Below are 21,134 nucleotides of genomic sequence, written 5' to 3'. Positions count from 1 at the left end.
GGCGCGCGCCGGAGCCACGGGCAGCCGTTAGGGGCGGGGCCTGCAGCCGCCCGCGCGCGGCTCGCGCCCTCCCCTTTGTGTCGCCATGGCGGCGGCAGCGGCGACGAGGACGACGAGCGACGGGCCGAGCGCGGCCGGCGCCTGAGGAGGCTACGCTACCATGGTGGTGAGGGGCCCAAGCGGGCGTCAGTCCGTCCGCGTGTCAGTCTGTCCGCGCGCGGCCCCGCCCCGCGCGCCCCGCCCCCGGCCCCGCCCGAGCCCGCGGCCTGCGCCGCCCCTCACCCCTCGTCGAGGTCCCTCTCGTCCCCCGGCCTGGTCTTGGGCCCAAGCCCTTACCCCAGCCCCGCCCCCTCAGTGCTCATCCCCTTCCAAGTCCTGGATGGAGGTGACAGTGGCCGAGGACCCAGGCTTGGGGGGGAGGGGCTAGTCCCGGGAAGGACCCGCACCACGAAGTGGCCCCCGCAGGGGCCTGCTGAAGCTTCCCGGGTCCTTCGCCAGTCCCCATCCCAGAGCCATCCTCAGCTTCCTCTCCCCACCTCCACCCTTTTCTGACTAGCCCACTCCCCCTCCTACCACCAGCCCCCTTCGCGTTCTTGAGCCCCACCCCCACCCGGCTCCATCCTCCGCCTGACCCTTTTCTTCTCTTTCTCTTCCATCTCATTCCGTTCTGTTTCCTCTCAGTCTACGCTCCCTTAGCCCCCATCAGCCTGAACCTTTACCTCATCCTCTCCAGCGTCTCCCCTCTCCTTACTTCACCCCAACCCCAAACCAGCAGTGTACCTCTTGCTAGATCCTTGGGTCCTTCTCCATCTTCTTGTCCTCACCCTCCCTCCCCCACCATCTCCCTCTCCCACCATGCTGCTTCTGCTCATTCATCCATTCATTCTCTCATTCGCTCATTTAACAGACATTCCCTGATACCTCCGGGCAGACCCCATGTTCCACGTGCAAAGAGATTCAGATCTCATCCTGCTTTGAGGAGCTTTCTGAGCTGGAGGGGGACAGACCTGAGGGTGAGACCCAAGGATGAACTTGGGGTCTCAGGGATATGAAGGAAGGAGAGGCTAGAGCCCAGCCCGGAAAATCCCTATCTGGCAGCTGGTTAATTTACTTGTCAGGTTTTACTTGGTTTCTGCTGTGTAACTGGACACTGGGACCCACAGAGGAATCAGGCAACCTTCCCTGTGAGAAGCATCAATTCTGTGCCCAGCTATGTGCTGGAGTCCCTGATCCTGGGGAAGTCACAGTCCAATGGGGGAGATGGGCTTGTCACCAGTGACATCTCAGAGTGCTCAGGGCTGGAATGGGGATAGAGGAGTCCAGAAGAGGAGGCTGACACAGCCTGGGTCAAGAGGACAGAATGAGAGTTGAGACCTGAGGCATGAGGAGGAGTGAACCTACTGAAAGAATTAGGAAGAGTGTCCCATGCAGAGAGAACAATCTTTGCAAAGGCCTAGGAGGAAATGAGAAGGTCGTGCTTTTGTTGGACTCTAAAGTGTGAGCCCTGAGAGTAGAGGCCATTTGGGGGGAAGGCTGGGCTGGAGTGGTAAAGAGAGACCTGAGAATTCAGAGTTTATCTTGAAGATAACAGGGAGCCATTGAAGGTCTATGATCTATGGAGAGACAGAGGTAGATCTGTGTGGTAAGAAAATTATACCAGCACTTGCTAGGAAGAAGCGAGCAGGAGGGGAGAGGTTAGAAGCAGGAAGATTGATAAGATGGGAGCTATGATTGTCCAGACATCAATGAAAGGTGTGGACAGGCACATAGGGGAGATGACTATACTCCGCAGGGGCTAAAGGAGGGCTTTAAACAGGGAGAGATGGCACCAGCGTGCGCTCTCCTTCCCTCACCCTCAGTCCCTTTTCTTCCAGCCCCCCACCCCAGACCACCCACAAAGAAACAGGCCTACCCTCAGTTGCCTTCACCTCCCCCTGACCTACCCTTCTGCTCCGTGCTCAGGGCAGCCTGTGAAGCAATTCGGGCCTCTGGGCCCTAGGCTCACAGATAACAATGCTCCCGTTGTCTCTCTGCTCCCATCTCTGGAGGCCTCTGATTCTTCTTTCTGCTCTACAGGCTCGCAGCACTGACAGCCTGGATGGCCCAGGGGAAGGCTCAGTGCAGCCTCTGCCCCACACTGGGGGGCCTAGTGTGAAGGGGAAGCCTGGGAAAAGGTGAGAGGTGAGGGTGAGGCTCAGCTTAGGAGGGGGGCCAAGCACAGGAGCCACTAGTGATGTGTCACCTGTCCCCCAGGCTCTCGGCTCCTCGAGGTCCCTTCCCTCGGCTGGCTGACTGTGCCCATTTCCACTATGAGAATGTTGACTTTGGCCATATTCAGGTATGGGGGCTTTGCACCCAGGTGGGAGGGTGAGATCCTACCCAACCTTGAAGCAATATCAGCCACTTTACCCCTGAAGCCTATCTCAGGAATAGCTGAGCAGTCGCTGGCAGGAGGTGCAGGGTGGAAGAGGAGAACTGTTCATTCATTTGTTCGTTTCTTTATTCATTCACCTAACTTTTTGTTAGGTGTACGCACTGTGCCAGGGCCCTGTACTCTGAGACATCAGCAGGCCCTGCCCTTAGGGAGCCCCAGGCAGGGGACACAGATCCATTTCTAGATAGTGCTAACCTGGGAATGTCAGGACTGGGACAAAAGTGAGGCCCTTACCTGAGCCTTTATTTCCCACTATAGCTCCTGCTGTCTCCAGAGCGTGAAGGCCCCAGCTTCTCTGGAGAGAATGAGCTGGTGTTTGGGGTACAGGTGACCTGCCAGGTGAGGCCACCCCTCCTCTCATCTAGCCTGACAGACTGGTCTTCGTGGTCTACACTGGCTCAGTGTAATAGGACTACTGCCCCTTTCTGTCCCTCCTGCTCCCTCAGGGCCGTTCGTGGCCAGTTCTGCGCAGCTACGATGACTTCCGTTCCCTGGATGCCCACCTACACCGGTGCATATTTGACAGGAGGTTCTCCTGCCTCCCAGAGCTTCCCCCACCCCCAGAGGGTGCCAGGGCTGCCCAGGTAAACTGTTTATGGTCCCAGCCTCAGCTATGGTGTGTCCTCATAAGCACTGTGTGAAACCATCAAGGGAGGATAGTTAAATATTTAAACACTGGTATGGCCCAAGTTCCAACCAATCAGAATGGAGAGGCCCAGAATAAAACTGCAGCAAGGTTCTGGAGGCTCCTTTCAGCTTTAGGATCACAGGAGTTCCAGGGGATTTGGTGGGAGAGTCGGCATGGCCAGACCAATGGGGGCACACAGGAGCTTGGCATAGCCTATTTACTAACTGATATGAAAATATTTCAGTGCTAACCAGTGGAGCAGCACCCATGCATTCAGGCTGAGTTTCAGCCCTGCCTAGAGGTGAGCTAGGGCAGTATAGGAGGGCAGTGACTCTCTCAAGTTCCCCTCACAAAAGCCCATCCTGACAACCTGCCCCCAGATGCTGGTACCACTGCTGCTACAATACCTGGAGACCCTGTCAGGACTGGTGGACAGTAACCTCAACTGTGGGCCTGTGCTCACCTGGATGGAGGTAGGCCCGGGAAAGGGGACTTGGGGTGGGGAGTGAGTGAGGGATGTCTGAGGAGTGAGAACCAGCCAGAGAGAGTGTGTGGGCACAGGAAAGAAACGAGCCAGAGTGGAGGAGGCACTGATATTTCAGTGTCTGTGTGGGCACATGCCTGTGAGAGAGAATGAGTGTGTGTGTGTGTGTGTGTGTGTGTGTGTGTGTGTGTGTGTGTGTTAGAGGCATTGGACTATGGGGATGTGAGGATTTCAAGATATATCAGTTAGAAATAGGTTTTACTGTAACTCACAGAACACTGGGCCAACAGTGGCTTAAACCAGTCGGTTTTTAGATACCAAATGTGCAGTGTCATGGAGGATGAAGGTGCAGGGGTATCCTGGGACATGAGAGGAAGGAGGGGCTTTGTTGGGTAGGGGCAAGAATTTAGCTCTTTGACCGATAGCTCTGACTGACAGAGGCTTTTAGGTAGGGGACAGGTAGTGAGCTCCACTGGACATGGAGGAACCTCCTCTGCCTTTATTATCTTCTTCTGGCCTCTCCCTGCACATCCCTCTCCCCCCACCATCTCAGCTGGACAACCATGGCCGGCGACTGCTCCTCAGTGAGGAAGCCTCCCTTAACATCCCTGCGGTGGCCGCTGCCCATGTAATAAAACGGTACACAGCCCAGGCACCAGACGAGCTGTCGTTCGAGGTGAGGCTGTGGGGAAGCGGACTCCACCTGGGCTCCCCACTTCCCCTGTCCCTTCTGACCCTCCCTCCAATTACCTTCCCACTCTCAGGTGGGAGACATTGTCTCAGTGATCGACATGCCACCCACTGAGGATCGGAGCTGGTGGAGGGGCAAGCGAGGCTTCCAGGTGAGCCTGGCTTGGGGTGGACAAGTGAGGCAGGGCACTGTGCCAGCTAGGGTGGCCTACTCGCTGACCCCAAACCCTCTTCAGGTCGGTTTCTTCCCCAGTGAGTGTGTGGAGTTGTTCACAGAGCGGCCTGGCCCAGGACTAAAGGGGGGTAAGTGCCAGGGGCAAAATGTGGAGGCCTCCCTGCATCCTTTGCTTGCCATCCATTCTCTCCACCTACTGTTCACCCACAGATGCCGATGGTCCCCCGTGTGGTGTCCCAACTCCCCAGGGTGTCTCCTCTCTGACCTCAGGTAATGGGAACAAGGGGCCAGGCCCCTGCCCCCCACCATAAGATCAGTGGCTGCACTGACCCTGTGTGGCCTGCCTTTACCCCCCACAGCTGTGCCCCGGCCACGTGGGAAGCTGGCTGGCCTCCTCCGAACATTCATGCGCTCCCGCCCTTCTCGGCAGCGGCTACGGCAGCGGGGCATCCTGAGGCAGAGGGTGTTTGGCTGTGACCTTGGAGAGCATCTCAGCAATTCAGGCCAGGATGGTGAGGACAGGCCCTATGTCTCCCTGCCCAGCCCTCTCCTCCCACCCTGGTTGCAACCTGCCTAGACCTGAGCCCCTGTTTTTCCCCAGTGCCCCAGGTGCTTCGCTGCTGCTCTGAGTTTATTGAGGCCCATGGGGTGGTGGATGGAATCTACCGGCTCTCAGGAGTGTCATCCAACATCCAGAGGCTACGGTGAGGGCCCTCCACCAAGCCCTTCCTTCCACAAACTCCTACTGAGCATCATCTCTGTTTCAGGCCCTGTGCCATGTGCTGGGGACATAGAGTTATCAGGGGGGTTAGGAGGGCTTAGAGTGGGGTTGGACTGGGGCTGGGGGCAAAGAGGGCTTCCTTGAGGAAGTGATACCCACACTGAGACCTGAGAGGCAAGAGCAGAATAAGCATGGGAAGCAAAGAGATCAACCTTCATTGAGTACCTGCCACATGCCAAGCATGAGGCACTGGGGACACAGTGGTGGATGAGAGACAACCAGAGATTCCTGCCCTCATGGGGTTCACATACTAGAGGGAGAGACAAACAAGGAAATGAGAGTGTGTACTAGCAGGTGACAAGTACTATGGAGAAAAATAGAATAGGGTGGGGAGGCTCATAATAAGTTGGGGAGGGGTATTGCAGTTTTATACAGGGTGGGCAGAGAAGGCCACCTGGGAGAGAGCTTGCTCTGGTGGAGGTGAGGGAGTGAGCTGTGTGGACGTGCTGGGATGAACATTCACCATGGAGGGAACAGTGAGTGCAAGGGAAAGCGACAGGAGGTCATGTCCCGGGAGGAAATGGGGGCAGAGCATAAAGGGCCTTTTTGATGACTGTTAGGATTTTGCCTTTTACTCAGAATAAGGGGGTAACCACAGGAGGGTTCTGAGCTGAGGAGGGACAGCATGTGGAAGAGTCTAAGGGGAAGCAGTGAGCCACCAGCACTGGGGCTGACAGGAGGCATGAGGTGTCAGTGTGGAGCCTGAGACTCTGAGAGACAGGCATGAGGTCACGTGATAGGATGTTTACCCAAGAGCAGTGGGACATCACCAGAGAGTGGTGAGCAGGGGCTATTGGGATTTGGGCCACGTTTTTCAGTGACCTCCAGAGCCAGGAGAATGACAGCTTCGTGGAAGGAGCATGGTCACACTCTGGATTCAGATAGCCTTGGGTACCCACAGCAGGGGCATCTCCCACCTGAGATGGGAGGGGAGGCGGTCAGTAAGGTTCTGCCTCTGAAGAGCCCAGCACAGGATCCATGTGCATGCACCTATGTGTGGCCACTTTGGGAAGTGGGGGAAGAACATGGCCAGGTGGTTCGGCTCTGACCTGAATCTTTCTCCTCTTTGACCTGGTGGCCTCAGGCATGAGTTTGACAGTGAGAGGATCCCTGAACTGTCTGGCCCCGCCTTTCTGCAGGACATCCACAGTGTGTCCTCCCTTTGCAAGCTGTACTTCCGGGAGCTGCCGAACCCCTTGCTCACATACCAACTCTATGGGAAGTTCAGTGTGAGTAAGGGAGCTGGCAAGGTTGGAGGGTGCTGGGATGCATCTGGCCCAGCCCCCATCATGCTTGTGCATAATCTCAGGAAGCCATGTCAGTGCCTGGGGAGGAGGAACGCCTGGTGCGTGTCCACGACGTCATCCAACAGCTGCCCCCACCACACTACAGGTAAACCAGGAGGGGCAGGAAGGGCTGTGGTGGGGTCCCAAGGGAGTTGAGGCTCAGGTGTCCTCCTCCACTCTCACCCCCAGGACCCTGGAGTACCTGCTGAGGCACTTGGCCCGCATGGCAAGACACAGTGCCAACACCAGCATGCATGCCCGCAACCTGGCCATTGTCTGGGCACCCAATCTGCTACGGTAAGCTGGCAACTCACCAGCCTGCCCCCTCAGCTTTCTCCACTAGCTGGGCCTCAAGATGCCCCCCACACCCAGAACCCAACTTTTGCTCTCTTATTCATTTCATTCAACACATATTTCTTGAGTACCTTCTGTGTGCCAGTTCCTTTCCTCAGCACTGGGACACAGTAGTGAGCAAAATCCTGTGCTCCTAAGTCCACATTTTCATGGGGGAGATGAACAATGAACCATCAACAAGAAAAATAGAGACTATGGTCTGATAGTGATGAGTACCAAGGAGAAAGATTACAAAGCAGGGAAGGGAGATGCACAGGGTCATGGTATTTTGAGATTTTTAGAGTGGCAGGGAAGGCTTCAGTAAGAAGCTTCTGTGGCCAGTAGCAGCATGAGCCACAGAAGATTTGATGGTGACCAAGACAGGCAAGCTCTCTGTCCCAAATAAAATAGGTGGTACATCAGATGGTGGATACAAGAACTATGAGGACAAAGAAACAAAAAGAGAAGGCAGCTTACAATTTTAAATAAAGTGGGTGGGGAAGACTCCACGGAGAAGGTAACATTTAAGAACTTTGGAAGGTGAGGGAGGGACACATGTGGATATCTGGGGAAGAACAAACCAGACCGAGGGGACCAAAAGTGCCAATGTCCGGAGGCTGGGAAGGTGCCCGGTGTGCTGGAGGACCAGCGGGGAGGCCAGTGTGGCTGGAGCCCAGTGAGCAAGGGAGGGAGGGGTTGAGGGGGAGAAGATGGTGAGGTCAGAGATGCCAGGGGACCAGACAGAGGAATGACCTATGATTTGTGGGTCATGGTGAGGACAGACTTTACCAGGACAGGGGTGCAGCCAGGGGAGGGCTCTGAGCCCGAGGGCCTTGACCCAGCCTGGAGGGGCTCCCTCTGGCTGCAGAGGGGAGCAGACTGCAGAGGGCAGAACACAGAATGGAGGGGGAGGGGGCAGGGAGGCAGGGAGGAGCTGTCGTGTCTGGGATGGGAAGGGTAGAGGCCAGGCCAGGGGTGGGGACAGTGGGGAAGAGTTTAGATTCTGGAGAGATTTTGTGGGTGGAGCAGGGAGGATTTCTGAGAGATTGGATGTGAGTGTGAGGCAAAGAGGGGGATCAGGAACAACACCCGGAGGTGTTTGGCCTGAGCACTGACTGAGCTGCGGACAGGGAGGAAGGAGGTTTGGGGGAAGGTTGAGAACCCAATGCTAGATGTGATCACTTGGGGAAGGTCAGAGGTGTTAGATGACAGTCATTTCTTCCATTGGCTCCCCATTTTGGGTAGCTAAAATCCACCAGCTGGAGCTTAAAGCACCTGGCCTCCCTCTCTCTCCTCCCACCCAGGTCCATGGAACTGGAGTCAGTGGGGCTGGGTGGGGCCGCAGCCTTCAGGGAGGTTCGGGTGCAGTCTGTGGTGGTGGAATTCCTGCTCACCCACGTGGATGTCCTGTTTAGCGACACCTTCTCCTCTGCTGGCCTCGACCCTGCAGGTACGCCCATCTCACCTGCTCATGTCCTGGCTACTGCCCCCTCATTGTTAGGGCTGCAGTGGGAGGGCAGGTGGGCTCCCAGCCCTATCCCTACCCCACTGAAGGTGGACCTCCCTCCTGGCTCCTTGAGGACCCCGCCCCGGCCTCTCCCTCCCCTCCCCCCCCCCCTTCTCATTTCAGCTCCTACGCTCAGGATCCCCACTTCTTGGCCCGGACATCGTTCTTCCTTCACCCCTTGTAGCTCCTGGGGGCTCTTGGGGCCATGGGTCCATCTGGGAGGAGGTGGGAGGTCCCCAGACTTGACCCCGCCCTGGCCCCACCCAGACTCCCCGCCCAACCCGGGACCCCAGCCCAATCAGGATTCAGCACGTCGGAGGGCCCACTGGCCCGAGGTAACTGAAGCCAGAGCCGCTGCCCTCGCTGGCTGCCGGGAGCTGCCTCCTCATCAGCTCGTTCTGCCTCACTCCTCCTCCTCACCTGCCTGCTGCCCACCCATTCCCGCCTGATCCGCCCTGGCCCCCTGCCTTGCCAGCCCGGGTGGGCACGCTGCGGGGCCGGGGCTTGGGCTGTAGCGCTTGGCTTTGCCCGTGGCCTTGAATGGCACCCTGAGCTGACAGCTGCCCCCTTTCCCAATTCCCTAGGCCGCTGCCTCCTCCCCAGGCCCAAGTCACTTGCGGGCAGCGGCCCCTCCACTCGCCTGCTGACGCTGGAGGAAGCCCAGGCTCGCACCCAGGGCCGTCTGGGGACACCCACGGAGCCCATAACTCCCAAGGCCCCAGCTTCACCTGTGGAGAGGTGAGTGGAATGCTAGGGGAGCATAGGATCAGCCTGGAGGCCCCAGATCCTCAAACTGCCTCCTGTGTCTCATGCAAACCCCAGGAGGAAAAGGGAGAGAGGCGAGAAACAGCGAAAGCCAGGGGGGAGCAGCTGGAAGACCTTCTTTGCCCTGGGCCGGGGCCCCAGCATCCCCCGAAAGAAACCTCTACCCTGGCTGGGGGGCACCCGTGCCCCACCGCAGCCTTCAGGTCAGAGGCCGGCAGTGGGCGGTGGTGGTAGGGGGAGGCACTCTGAAGTGCCCTGTGACCATTGTACCTCTCCTAGCAGGTGGCCGACCTGACACCGTCACGCTGAGATCTGCCAAAAGCGAGGAGTCTCTGTCATCACAGGCCAGCGGAGCTGGTGAGCACAGGGTGGCTCATGCCTGTGCCCAGGTGGAACTGGGAGGGCCGGGGGCCCTGAGGTGGCCTCTAAATGTGCTTCAAATTTGGTGGGTTGGGTTTTTTTTTCCCTTAATCTGGACATTAGGTACAATGAGTTGGATAAAGCATCACCCTTGGTTCATGATGTACTGTGATCATTGGTTCAGGCAGGGTCCTTTCAAACAGTCTTCTATGCATTCCTGTTGAAAAACAAATCTAGATAATAAAATGAACACCCATGAACCCACTGGCCAGAACTAAAAGAGCCCCACGACCTTACCTGCAAGCTTCTCCCCTCGCATCTGCTGCCTCCCCACCAGAGGTGCCCTCAAGACTTGATGGTCAGCTCTAAGGTCTCCTCACCTGTAGGTGTCTGCACAAATAACATACAGCACAGTCCTAGTGGCTTTGGATCTTTAAAGGTATCCTAAGAAAGGGGGTACGGTGTTGGATGAGGAACTTCACTTTTCACTCACTGCCACCCATGTGGCCAAGTGTAGCCCAGGCTCGTTCCTCTCAGCTGCTCTCTGGTAGCCGTGTGTGGATGTCCCATCCAGAGCTGCATGTCTGTCCCACTCCCGATGGGTTGAGGGGCTCTGGTGAGCAATCTCTGCCATGCCCCACACTCTGGTGAGAGCGCTGCACGTACCCAGGAGTGGATGGAGGTGCATGCTGTAGGGTATGTTCATGTCCAACTGTACATGAGAAGGCCCACTTGTTTTCCAAATATGGCTGCCCCAGTCTGCACTCCCACCGGCTACCTGTGAGATCCCATTGGTCTCATGCTCACAAGCTATGTGGTTGTCAGACTCCGTTCTTGCCTTTGGGTCTGGAATGGTTCTCCTCATGGCCTTGCCATTTATTTCCTTTATCACTGTGAGTCTGAACAGCTCTCCCTGGATTCGCAGCCATTGTGACCCTATCCAGGGAAGTGCCTCTTCGCGTTCCTCCACCAACCCACTGGGCTGTGTGCCCTATTCTCACTGATGTATGGGTACGTAAAGTTCTGGCCCTTGACACCAAACTGTCCCTCTTCTAGGCCTCCAGAGGCTGCACAGGCTACGGCGACCCCACTCCAGCAGCGATGCTTTCCCTGTGGGCCCAGCACCTGCTGGCTCCTGCGAGAGCCTGTCCTCCTCCTCCTCCTCCTCTGAATCCTCCTCCTCTTCTGAGTCCTCGTCATCTGGATCCTCAGCAGCTGGGCTGGGGGCACTCTCTGGCTCCCCTTCACACCGAACCTCAGCCTGGCTAGATGATGGTGACGAGCTGGACTTCAGCCCACCCCGCTGCCTGGAGGGGCTCCGGGGGCTCGACTTTGATCCCCTGACCTTTCGCTGCAGCAGCCCCACACCAGGGGACCCTGCACCTCCTGCCAGCCCAGCACCCCCAGCCCCTGCCTCTGCCTTCCCACCCAGGGTGACCCCCCAGGCCCTCTCACCCCGTGGGACCGCCAACCCTGCCTCGCCCACCGCCCTGGACATCTCAGAGCCCCTAGCTGTATCAGTGCCACCTGCTGTCCTGGAGCTGCTGGGGGCTGGGGGAACACCTGCCTCAGTCACCCCAACGCCAGCCCTCAGCCCCAACCCAGGCCTGCGGCCCCATCTCATCCCCTTGCTGCTGCGTGGAGCCGAGGCCCAGCTGAGTGACACCTGCCAACAGGAGATCTGCAGCAAGCTGTCACTGCCTGGTCCCCGGGGGCCCCAAGGCCAGCACGGTGAGTCCTGCTCAGCCTACCCTACACCCTCATAGACCCAGAAGCTGCACCCAAGACCTGCCTGACTCCTCTTCCCATTCCTCTCTGTGTAGGTCCTGGTACGGATTCCCCGCTGCTGCCCCCACCCCTGTCCCTCCTGCGCCCTGGGGGAGCCCCGCCCCCACCCCCCAAGAACCCAGCACGCCTCATGGCCCTGGCCCTGGCTGAGCGGGCTCAGCAGGTGGCCCAGAGACAGAGCCAACAGGAGCATGGGAGCACCCCTTCTGCTCCCCACTCCCCTTTCCACCGCTCACTGTCACTGGAGGTGGGCGGTGAGCCCCCAGGGACCTCAGGGGTTGGGCCAGCCCCCAACTCCCTAGCCCACCCGGGTGCCTGGGTTCCTGGACCCCCACCTTCCCTACCGAGGCAACAAAGTGACGGGAGCCTGGTGAGGAGCCAGCGTCCCCCAGGGACCTCAAGGAGGGGACTCCGAGGCCCTTCCCAGGTCAGTGCCCAGCTCAGGACAAGTGGGGGATGCAGGGGTTGTGGAGATGAGCCAGAGACAGCAGCTCAGTTCCTGTATTCTGTCCCCACACAGGTTCCTACTCCTGGCTTCTTCTCTTCGGCCCCCCGGGAGTGCCTGCCACCCTTCCTTGGGGTCCCTAAACCAGGCTTGTACTCCCTGGGTTCCCCATCCTACCAGCCCAGCTCCCCAGCCCCGGTCTGGAGGAGCCCCCTAGGTCCCCCTGCACCACTTGATAGGGGAGAGAACCTGTACTATGAAATCGAGACAGGTGAGGGATCCCCCTACTCTGGCCCCACTCGGTCCTGGAGTCCCTTTCGTTCTATGCCCCCAGATAGGCTCAATGCCTCATACGGCCTGCTTGGCCAGTCACCACCACTCCACAGGTCCCCCGACTTCCTGCTCAGCTACCCACCACCCCCCTCCTGCTTTCCCCATGACCACCTTGGCTACTCAGCCTCCCAGCATCCTGCCCGGCGCCCTACCCGGCCTGAGCCCCTCTATGTCAACCTAGCTCTGGGGCCCAGGGGTCCCTCACCCGCCTCTTCCAGCTCCTCCTCCCCTCCTGCCCACCCCCGTAGCCGTTCAGATCCTGGCCCCCCAGCCCCCCGCCTCCCCCAGAAACAGCGGGCCCCCTGGGGCCCCCACACCCCTCACAGGGTGCCTGGGCCCTGGGGCCCTCCAGAGCCTCTTCTGCTGTATAGGGCAGCCCCACCAGCCTACGGGAGGGGGGGTGAACACCACCGGGGATCCTTGTACAGGAATGGGGGGCAAGGAAGGGAGGGGGCTGGTCCCCCACCCCCCTACCCCACTCCCAGCTGGTCCCTCCATTCTGAGGGTCAGACCCGAAGCTACTGCTGAGCCACAGCTGGGGGAAACCTTCTTCCTTTCCCTTCCCCCTCACTGATCTTGGCCCAATCCAATCCCTTGTTTTGTATTTTCTTGAGCTCCTGACCCCTACCCTTGGTTTCTAACTTTGTAACTTGTTTCTGATGTGGGTCCCTAACCTGTTATAGCTTTCCTACCCTGGGCCGAAGGGCACACCCATCCCCCCACCGTCCTCCCATCCTGGGGGCTCTCGCACAAATCTGAGGGCTAGGCTAACAGCCTGTCTTCCCTCTCCCTTCAGGAGCCCCCAGCTTGTCCTGCCCTGTGCACAGGGGGTTGGGGAACAGCTCCTGCCCATCTCCCCCCAAACACCCCCACTAAACCATCTGATAAAATTAATAAAAATGGTGAAAACATGGCTGCTAGTGTCATGCTGGAGCCAGATGCAGTGAACAAAGAGGCAGAGACAGATAGGCTGCTTTATCACTTTATCATTTCAGCAAGTGCTGAACGGGGAGTCACTCCTGGGAGGCTCTGAGCAGTGATATCTTCAGGGAGGCAGTCATGGGCACCCTAAGAACGTGTGTCAGGAGTGGGGTCGAGGCTGGGCTTGTCTCCGAGTTGGCATCCACCTTGCAGCTCTGCTATGACCTCCTCCAGCAGGTCCATCCTGGGGAGTAGTGGGATAGGGGTGGAGCCAAGGTTACCCCGGGGATGAGGAAGGGGTCCGGGGTCCCCCAGCAGGGCCCATTTCTCACTTCTGCAGGCTGGAGAAGAGATCTCCTTTGATCAGCTCGGGACTGGGCACCTGCAGGGGAAAAAGGCTAGAGCTGCCACCCAGTGGCCATGGAGGGTGCCCGGGAAGGTGGCACGGGGCAGGGGATAGGCTCAGGGTCCTCTGCTTCACCTGCCCTCATGGCCTTCCCTGCCAGCAGCCTCCAGGGTGTGGGAGGCCTCCTTGTGGGACAGCAGGCAGGGGCTAGGCTCACACGGTAGAGGGGCCCCGCAGGGCAGCCCTGTGTGTGTGACGCCAACAGTCCCTGCAGGGCTTGAATCGTGACTGAGCACTTCCTCTCAAACTCCTCCAAAGAGCCCTGGGTCCCCAGAAGGGAGGCTGAGTCCTGATGGCTAGAGCACAGGACAGGGCCCTGGGTGAAATAGAGTTGGTCAGGGGGGCACAGGTGAGTGACAGGAAAGTTGGGGTGTCCTGTGAGTCCCTGGTCAAAGGGGAGGCAGCCAGGGATATTGGGGTTGGTGACACCTGGGGTGAGGGGTGAAAGATTAACAAATGAATGGTTGCACAGGGCCCTGCGGGTATCCATACTGTTGAGCTGGGCTCCAGGCAGCGGTGCAGGCTGACCCTGGCTGCGGGGCTGAAGCCTGGGTAGAAGCTGGGGCTGGGGCTCAGGCTGCCTAGAGTCAAGCTGCTGCCTGAGTCCCAGGCTGTGCCCCTCTGGACTCTGCTGTGGCCTGGGGTCTCAGGAGTCTCCGGGGCCTGCAAAGAGCCATGGCAGAGAGCTGGCAGGGCCTGCCCAGGTGCCCCACAGCTCCCTTGGTCTTCCATGTCCCTGCTCTGGCTCCTACCTGGCATGGGGAGGGGCCTAGGGGCATCACAGGGGGCACAGGCCTGGGTATAGTCTTGGCTCTGGGAGCCACCTCACAGTACAGTGTCTCTGGGGGGACAGACCAGCTGGTTGGAATGGGGAGAGCAGAGCTGAGCTCACCACCTGCTCCCACCCACTCCCTGCCCTCTCACCTGGTGGGGAACCCTGGGATGAAAGGTACCGTGTGGGCCAATGCTTCCGGGAGCTCACCTCAGGAGTGGAGTCCTGGGGAAGGAGGCTGAGTATGGGACGTGGGTCCTGCCTAAGGCTCCAAGGCTACCACCCACCCTGCCAACCTGCCCTGTACCTGGGCCATGGCCTCTCGCAGCAGGTATCGAGTACTCTGCAGGCTGCCCCAGCGGTCAGCGGGCCCTAGGCCCAGCCCAGCCTGAACCAGGGCCTGGTAGGGGGCTGGTACCAGGGGATCCAGGGCCGGGCTCTCACCTGCCTCCAATTTAGCCTTCACCTCAGGCCCCTTTCTCCCAGCCCAGGGCAGCTCTCCTGTGAGGAAGCATGACTGGGGGACTGAAACAGTACAGGTACCTCCGTGGGGCGGGGTGTAGGATCACTCACTGACCGGTGAAGACCTCCTGGGCCAGGATGCAGAAGCTGTAGAGATCTGAGGTGGCGGCAGGCACGTCACCGCAGATGAGCTCAAGTGGCAGCCATGGGTACAGTTCAGGAGGCGGGGGTAGCCCTGGGCCTGGGCCTCCCCGGGGGTAGCCCTGCTGTGGCCTGCGGAGGCCAAGGGGCCTGGTGAGCCAGTGGCCACCGGACAGGGACACAGGGGCGGGCAGGTGAGGCAGGCACTCACCTGGGCGGCGGCCAGCATCGGTGCAGTGGGCGCCCGTGCTCCAGGCTGCCCACCTTGGCCAGGCCTGGCCGTACCAGCTGCACGGCATGAGAGCTAAGGCCGCCATGAGCACGCCAGCGGGCCTGCAGGAACAGCAGGGCCTCCAGCACCTGCAGCAGCAGGTGGCCGGGCGGCAGGCCTGGCACAGTGCGGGGCCCTTCCTGACTCGGTCCCCGTGGGTGCAGCACCACGTGCAGGGAGCCCAGCCACACGGGTTCGAAGAGGAGGCACAGTCCTGACAGGTCCGCCGAGGGGCTCAGTGCCATCAGCAGCAACATGTTGGGGTGGTGCAGGGTGCTGGGTGGGAGGAGATCAGGCCACTCACAAGGAGGCCCCAACCTGCACGGTGGGGGCTGCCCCTGGGCACAGCTCACCGCGTGCGAGGGGTTGACGATCTGCACCAGCCACCAGACAGAGGAGACACTGAGACCTGGCTCACAGGGCCGGCACCCACTTCACACCCCACCTGTGGTACCCTCCCTACAACCGGCCTGTAACACACTGCACGCGGAACGGGGAGCCACTTTACGGTCAGGGGGAGGGGTGGTCACTCCGGTAAGAGGGGTCCGTGCCAAGCGCTGGCCTGGAGGTGAAGACTATAACGGTGGCGGCTGTCACGTTCCTGGCCTTCTGTCTGTGAAACACTTGAGTAGGACAGGCAGGCAGGAGACTGGTCTGTGGGACGGGGCTAGCCTGAGGGCAAGGCTGGGGGTGGGGGTGGGGGTACCTGCAGTGTTGAAGGTCGGCCAACAGCACATCAGGCTGAGTTCCCGGTACCTTCAGCTGCCGAGCTGTCACAGGGTGGCCCCTCCACAGGAGGCTAGAGAATGAGGAGGTGGTTAGAGTGCAGGTCTGAGACAAGGGGGCTTTCCTTGTGAGGTTAGGAGAGCTGGACACCTCCCAGAGCTCTGCCGGACAGTTAGGCAGGGGCGTGGGGGGGGGGGGGCTAGCTCTCACTTGGCCATGAGGGTGCGGGAGCTGCTCTCGTAGGTGCGGTCGGGCTCGCCCTGGGCTGGCAGCAGCTCCTTGGGGTCCGCGAGGGGTATGCCCGTCAGCAGCCCCAGTGGCCACAGGCTGCTCAGCTGGGGATGGGGAGTGAGACTATGAGGCAAGAAATGGACAGGGGTGGCCCCTGCTCCCCCAACCTCTCCCGCTTACCTGGCCAAACCCCAAGGCTGGGATTTGGGGGGGTCTTCTGGTCTGCTCCTGCCTCGGTGCCCTGGGGCAAAGGGAAGTACAGGGGTGAGTCCAGGGTAGCTGGGAGCGGCGGGCGAGTGGGTTTCACACGTGGATAGTTACCCGTCCGCACGCAGCAGCCGCGGCAACCACAGGGAGCCACACAGGTGGTGTACAGAGCGGGCCTGCAGCTGGCCCAGGGACGCACTGGCTGCCAACGCACCGCCATGCACCAGTGCTGCTACGCGGGCTCGGCATAGCTCTAGCAGCTCCAGCACCTGGATGGGGGCGGGGTGCGCTGAAGCAGATCGGGGTGCTGGCTCGACACGCCCCCACCCTACCTGGGCCGCAGCTCACCTCCCGGCTCTGCCTGGCACCACCCTGCTCTGCCCAGTCCCGAGGCGTGCGACCCTGCTGGTCACGTAGACGCAGGTCACCCCCTGCCCGCAACAGGTGCAGCACCACCGGGCGGCGGCCCGAGAAGGCACCTGCGTGCACAGGCGTGCTGCCATCGAGGCAGCGGCTGCAGCAGAACAATGAGGACAGAAATGGATTAGGAAAAGGGTGTAACAGGGACAAGAGGTGGCAGGATGGGATCACCGAGGGATGAAAGGAACGTGGCAGGTGGATATCAGAACAGGAGAGGTCACTTGGGGGACACGGTGGGGTCTTTGAGAGGTGAGAGTATCACCGTGAGCATGGGAGATAGCAGGAGAAGGGGAATAGTCACTGGAGGACAAGAAGGGGTTAATTCAGAGAACAAGGGGGAGGTCACTGGGGATAGGAGGGTGTCCTGAGGGAGAGAGGTGTCTTCGGAAGAAAGCCCTGGCTCCCAGGACCTCTGGGACTGTGACTCAGAGACCTGGGAGCGTGGGGGCACCGCCATCCGTCCACTCACTGGTTAGGGTTGGCGCCGAAGGTCAGCAGGAGCTGCACGGCAGAGCTGTGGCCCAGCAGCGCCGAAAGGAAGAGCCCCGTCTGCCCAGCGGAGTTCTCACCATCGACCTGGACAACTGAGGGGCAGCGAGGCTCAGGACTGTGCCTGCCCTCTACTCCCGAGGCAGAGGTCCTGAGGGCTGCTAGGCAACACCTTTGCCAATTTCCAGTCCCCACAGTCCCTCCTTGACTGGGTGGCCCTTGACTCCAGGTTCTATCTGTACGTCCTGGAACCCCCCACCCTCCAGCCACTGGGGACTCTGCCTCAGAGTTCGCCTCGACACAGTATGCACCACTAGTAAGTGCACAGAGCCGCAACAAGGGGTGATGTCTACCTGCCACGCCGACACCCATCTGCCGTCCCAGAAGTGGTAAAGTCACACAAAAGTACCCAGGGACCAGGGGGAGGTGGACTTCTCAGGGACTCCGGCTCACAGGAGTAAGCACTGTCCACGGCAGGCAGCCTCTACCCAGCTTTAATTCAGTGTATGTATACACATCCCATGTGGCCAGCATCCAGTTCTTCAAGAAAAGCAAACTCTTTGGATTTTATCAGGAAATCTCTCAAGTTTATTTTTGAATATTGCTTCTAAGAGCTGAATCCAAGTAGCAGCCTCCTCTGCGCCTCCACGCCTATGCCAAGCCCTTCCCCCCCATCATCCTGCTCAGATCCCCCTGCTAACCCCTCCTCTCCCCACTCATCATCCTTGCTGTGGCTGCTGCATGCGGACAGGTAACTAACCGCACATGAAGCCCATTCGCCCACTGCTCCCAGCTACCCTGGACTCACCCTTCTTCCTCTAGGCCCTAGCCCCTATCCCTACTGAGGGAAAATGTGTGGTGTCTTTGTCCCTGCACTCCTACGTCCTTGGCAGATATGACTAAAATCAATCATGCACTTGGTCCAAACCAGCCTGGTCTCTGTCACAAAATCCCTCCAAATGTGGTCCTTTAGGAACATCCGAATACCACATTCACTGCATCCACAGTGGCATCCTAACTGGGTTTCTGCATTTGTCTTGCCCTGCAGAAGGATCTTCTTAAAACACACCTCATTGCATGATATAATCATTACAGTGGTAATCATTTCATTCCATGTATAGGTAATCTTATACACGATGATCCAAAAACAAAAAAAGAGAAAAAGAGGGCAAGGCTCCCTTTATGAAGCTAGTAAGACCTTAATTCCCAAACCAGATGAACTTCCAGAACCAAAAATGAAAGTATATTTCAATTCCATTTATGATCATATATGCAACCCCCCTAAATAAAGTAAAAGGGATTACCCAATAGATTTATTCCCAAAAGTCAAGGATGATTCAACATAACAAAATCAACGTAGGAAAAGACATTCATGGATTAAAGAACAAAAATCACATTTGACTCAGTAGATACAGAAAAAGCACCTGATAAAATTCAATGCCTACTTATGACTGGGGGTGGGGGGAGTATCTCAAAAACGAAGAATAGATGGGAACTTCCTCACTTCATAAAAATTATAAACCAAAACCCAAGAGTAAGCACGATACTTAATGCAGAAATACAGATTAATTCCCTTTAATATCAAGAAGGAAAGAGCTATCCACCCACAACAAAGTTCAGGGGTTCTGGCCAACACCTCACATGAGAAAAAAAAAGAATTCGAGTTTAAAGGGCTGGACCAAACTGTCACCATCCTCAGGTAACAAAAAATGTAAAAGAACCAAAAATTACGACGATTACTTAAGCTCAGAAAGTAGTAGCCAGATACACAATCAACTTACAAAAATCAATGAAAAAATGGAAATTGTAAATTAGGCCTTCATTTCCTGCTTACAACTCCAATGTTTTCCCATCACACACAGAACAAAATCTAACAAAATTCACACACTACTTTTGAGACCCTTTGCTGTCTGCACCTGCTGCCTCTTAGCTTCAGCCCTCTCTCTGAGCCCCCTTGCTCCAAGGTTACCTACACATACCCAGTCTGTTTGGACCTCAAAGCCTTTGCAATGGCTATTCCACCCTTCTGAAGTGCCCTTCCCCAGGTTTTTGCATGACCAACTTTTATAACGTGGGACAAGTATCACCCCATCCAAAAAGCCATCCTTTTCGGTGTATCTACTTCCTCTTCACCATTCTCTTAAATTCTCTTAATAGATTCCAGTTGAAACGACCCAGAAAGTTAGGTTCACCCCTAAATCCCCACCATGGACAACAGGTGCCCGCTACACAGCCGTTGACTGGCTAGCTAAAGTCACACCTTCTGTACTGCCTCCTGATCTTGCCCCACAGGCAACTACAGCAGCCAGACCCTCACCTCTGCGCAGGAGCCGCGTGAGGCCCCAGCCTGGGCCCCCAGCTACAGCCAGGCGATGCAGTTGTCCCACCTGGGCCTCTGGATCCCTAACAGAGCCCAGCTCCACGGGGAATCGAGAGCGCGGGGAGGGCATCTGTGGGCTCCGGACTCAGTCAGCTCCCGGGTGGGGATCACCTAGGGGGTCTCATGAGGGCCGGAGAAAGTGAAGACAGGACCTCTGGGGGCAATAAAAACAGAGCCGGCTGGGAGTCCTGGAGGGCAGTGTGAGAAAGGCAGGGGAGTCAGGAGGGGTCTGATTTGTTGTTAGGCGTTTGAAGGAGCAAAGGGGTGGGCTCTGGGAGCTACAACCAGCAGGTCGGGGGTCTAAGGGAGTCTGAGGGCTGGGCACTCCATCTCAGGGAGGTGTAAGGACCTCCAGGGATAGGATCTGAGCGTAGGAAAGGAGTCTAGGGGGTTAGGAAAAGGGTCTGGAGGAAGAGGGGCCTGAGGGTTGGGACCTGAGAAGGGGCAGGGTCTCCAGGCTATGCAAGGGGATCGAAGGGAGGAAGACAGTCTGAGGGCAGGGTCTGCGGGCTGGGAGAAGGTCTGAGGTCCGGGGATGTGGACTGAGGTTCAGGGAAACCTCTGGGTGCTGGGTTGGGATCTCCGCGCTGGGGGAAGGGACTGAGGAAGAAGGGGATCTGAGGCCTGTGCCTGTGGGCTGGGAGCCAGGGTCTGACGGGCCACCGAGGATGGGAAGGAGGGAGAGGGCGGCCTGGGGGCGGGTCTGGCCAAGAGCTGAGGGCCCAGTAAGCTCTAGGAAGGTTTGGGGGCCTAGGGCCCAGCCCAGGGGTCTTGGCACCTACCGTTGGGCTCTCACAGCAAGCACTACGTGACTGCCACGTGACCCAGGCACTCTAGCTTTGGCGGGCCGAGCGGGAAGCAGCGGCGCACGCGCATCAGTGCCCCCTCCCGCCACGTTTGCGCTTGCGCAGTAGCCCCCACCCCGAGAGGCGCCCCTCCCGCCCTGAAGTGACGCGAGAAAAGAAAAAGCGAGAAAAGAAAAAGCGATGTCCACCCCAGAGCTGTGGGCTGTGTCCTACGTTACCCCCTGATTACGCCTGCCCCAGGACTTGCTGGAGGTGGTGGGCCTTTCCTCATCCCTGTCCTTGGCTGTCTTCTTCCCACGCTTCTCACCATCCCCGTGGGCTGTTTCCTCCCTTTCCTTGCCCCAGCCTCATCTCTTTGCCCCAAACCTGGGGCCCGCAGTGTCCTGGACACCTCCCCCTGGGAATCCCCTGGGACCCTCACATCCACTGGGTCCCACGCTTGCCGTAATATCTCCCCCAAACTGCATTTCTTCCCCAATCCCCATCTCAGGGTCCCCCCTCTTCAAGCCAGAGCCTTGGGCCTCTCCCTGCAATGTCTCCCTCCCATCCAGTCTGTCTGCCGAGGGCCTATCCACTCAGCCTCCTAGTGTCCTTTCCATCAGCCAGCCCCCTCCTCAGTTTGTTACAGCCCTGCCATGCTCCAGCTGCCTGCAGGGATTTCTTACCCCAGCTTCCTTCCGGCTCCCAGCCTGTCGCCCCACTGTGGTACACCCTCTCCATGGCACCAGGGAAATCTTATTAAGCCAGGCCTAACTCTGTCCCTCCCTTACCTGAAACTGTCCCGACTCCCCAGGGCATCCTGACGCCCCTGGGACGGAGTCCAAGCCCTGAAGTCTGGCATCCAAGATGGCATCACCTGGCCTGCCTACCCTTCCATCCCTGTCTCCCCACTC

General features: G+C 58.5%; 2 protein-coding genes across 11 annotated transcripts; one reads left to right on the top strand and one right to left on the bottom strand.

Annotated features, from left to right (window-relative positions):
- The first annotated feature begins 30 nt into the window (after positions 1-30).
- Positions 31-12,922, top strand: ARHGAP33 (Rho GTPase activating protein 33). Of its 4 annotated transcripts, XM_045046616.1 has the most exons (22): positions 31-166; positions 2,077-2,174; positions 2,254-2,338; positions 2,693-2,773; positions 2,845-3,018; positions 3,443-3,535; positions 4,100-4,222; positions 4,311-4,388; positions 4,473-4,539; positions 4,622-4,681; positions 4,771-4,923; positions 5,013-5,115; positions 6,277-6,421; positions 6,502-6,584; positions 6,668-6,775; positions 8,116-8,261; positions 8,903-9,056; positions 9,141-9,286; positions 9,366-9,440; positions 10,500-11,174; positions 11,267-11,658; positions 11,752-12,922. In XM_045046616.1, the coding sequence occupies exons 1-22, from the start codon at positions 161-163 to the stop codon at positions 12,535-12,537; spliced, it is 3,831 nt and encodes a 1,276-aa protein (XP_044902551.1). In that variant the 5' UTR covers positions 31-160; the 3' UTR covers positions 12,538-12,922. The 4 variants fall into 4 exon arrangements, with proteins under 4 accessions (XP_044902551.1, XP_044902550.1, XP_044902549.1 ...); XM_045046615.1 differs by having other exon boundaries at positions 2,881-3,018; positions 11,267-12,922; XM_045046614.1 differs by having other exon boundaries at positions 11,267-12,922.
- A 55-nt stretch (positions 12,923-12,977) lies between these two features.
- On the bottom strand, positions 12,978-20,344 carry LOC102899712 (inactive serine/threonine-protein kinase TEX14-like). 7 transcript variants are annotated; one of them, XR_002738522.2, is made up of 17 exons: positions 20,218-20,344; positions 19,373-19,623; positions 17,036-17,150; positions 16,495-16,660; positions 16,261-16,415; positions 16,120-16,180; positions 15,919-16,043; positions 15,689-15,781; positions 14,923-15,258; positions 14,686-14,843; positions 14,416-14,609; positions 14,261-14,333; positions 14,089-14,177; positions 13,829-13,999; positions 13,412-13,632; positions 13,263-13,312; positions 13,085-13,174 (listed from the first exon to the last, which is right to left on the bottom strand). XR_002738522.2 is itself a non-coding variant. In XM_006941415.3 (16 exons), the coding sequence occupies exons 2-16, from the start codon at positions 19,503-19,505 to the stop codon at positions 13,078-13,080; spliced, it is 2,016 nt and encodes a 671-aa protein (XP_006941477.2). In that variant the 5' UTR covers positions 19,506-19,623; positions 20,218-20,343; the 3' UTR covers positions 12,978-13,077. The 7 variants fall into 7 exon arrangements, 6 of the variants coding, with proteins under 6 accessions (XP_006941477.2, XP_011288328.2, XP_023101205.2 ...); XM_006941415.3 differs by lacking the exon at positions 13,412-13,632 and having other exon boundaries at positions 12,978-13,174; positions 20,218-20,343; XM_011290026.4 differs by lacking the exon at positions 13,412-13,632 and having other exon boundaries at positions 12,978-13,174; positions 19,373-19,589; positions 20,218-20,312.
- Between the last annotated feature and the right edge of the window lie 790 nt (positions 20,345-21,134).

Source organism: Felis catus, chromosome E2, assembly GCF_018350175.1.
Source record: "Felis catus isolate Fca126 chromosome E2, F.catus_Fca126_mat1.0, whole genome shotgun sequence".
Taxonomy (NCBI): Eukaryota; Metazoa; Chordata; class Mammalia; order Carnivora; family Felidae; genus Felis; species Felis catus.
Note: the sequence above shows the minus strand (reverse complement) of the source record. Positions and strands in the feature narration are given on the sequence as shown.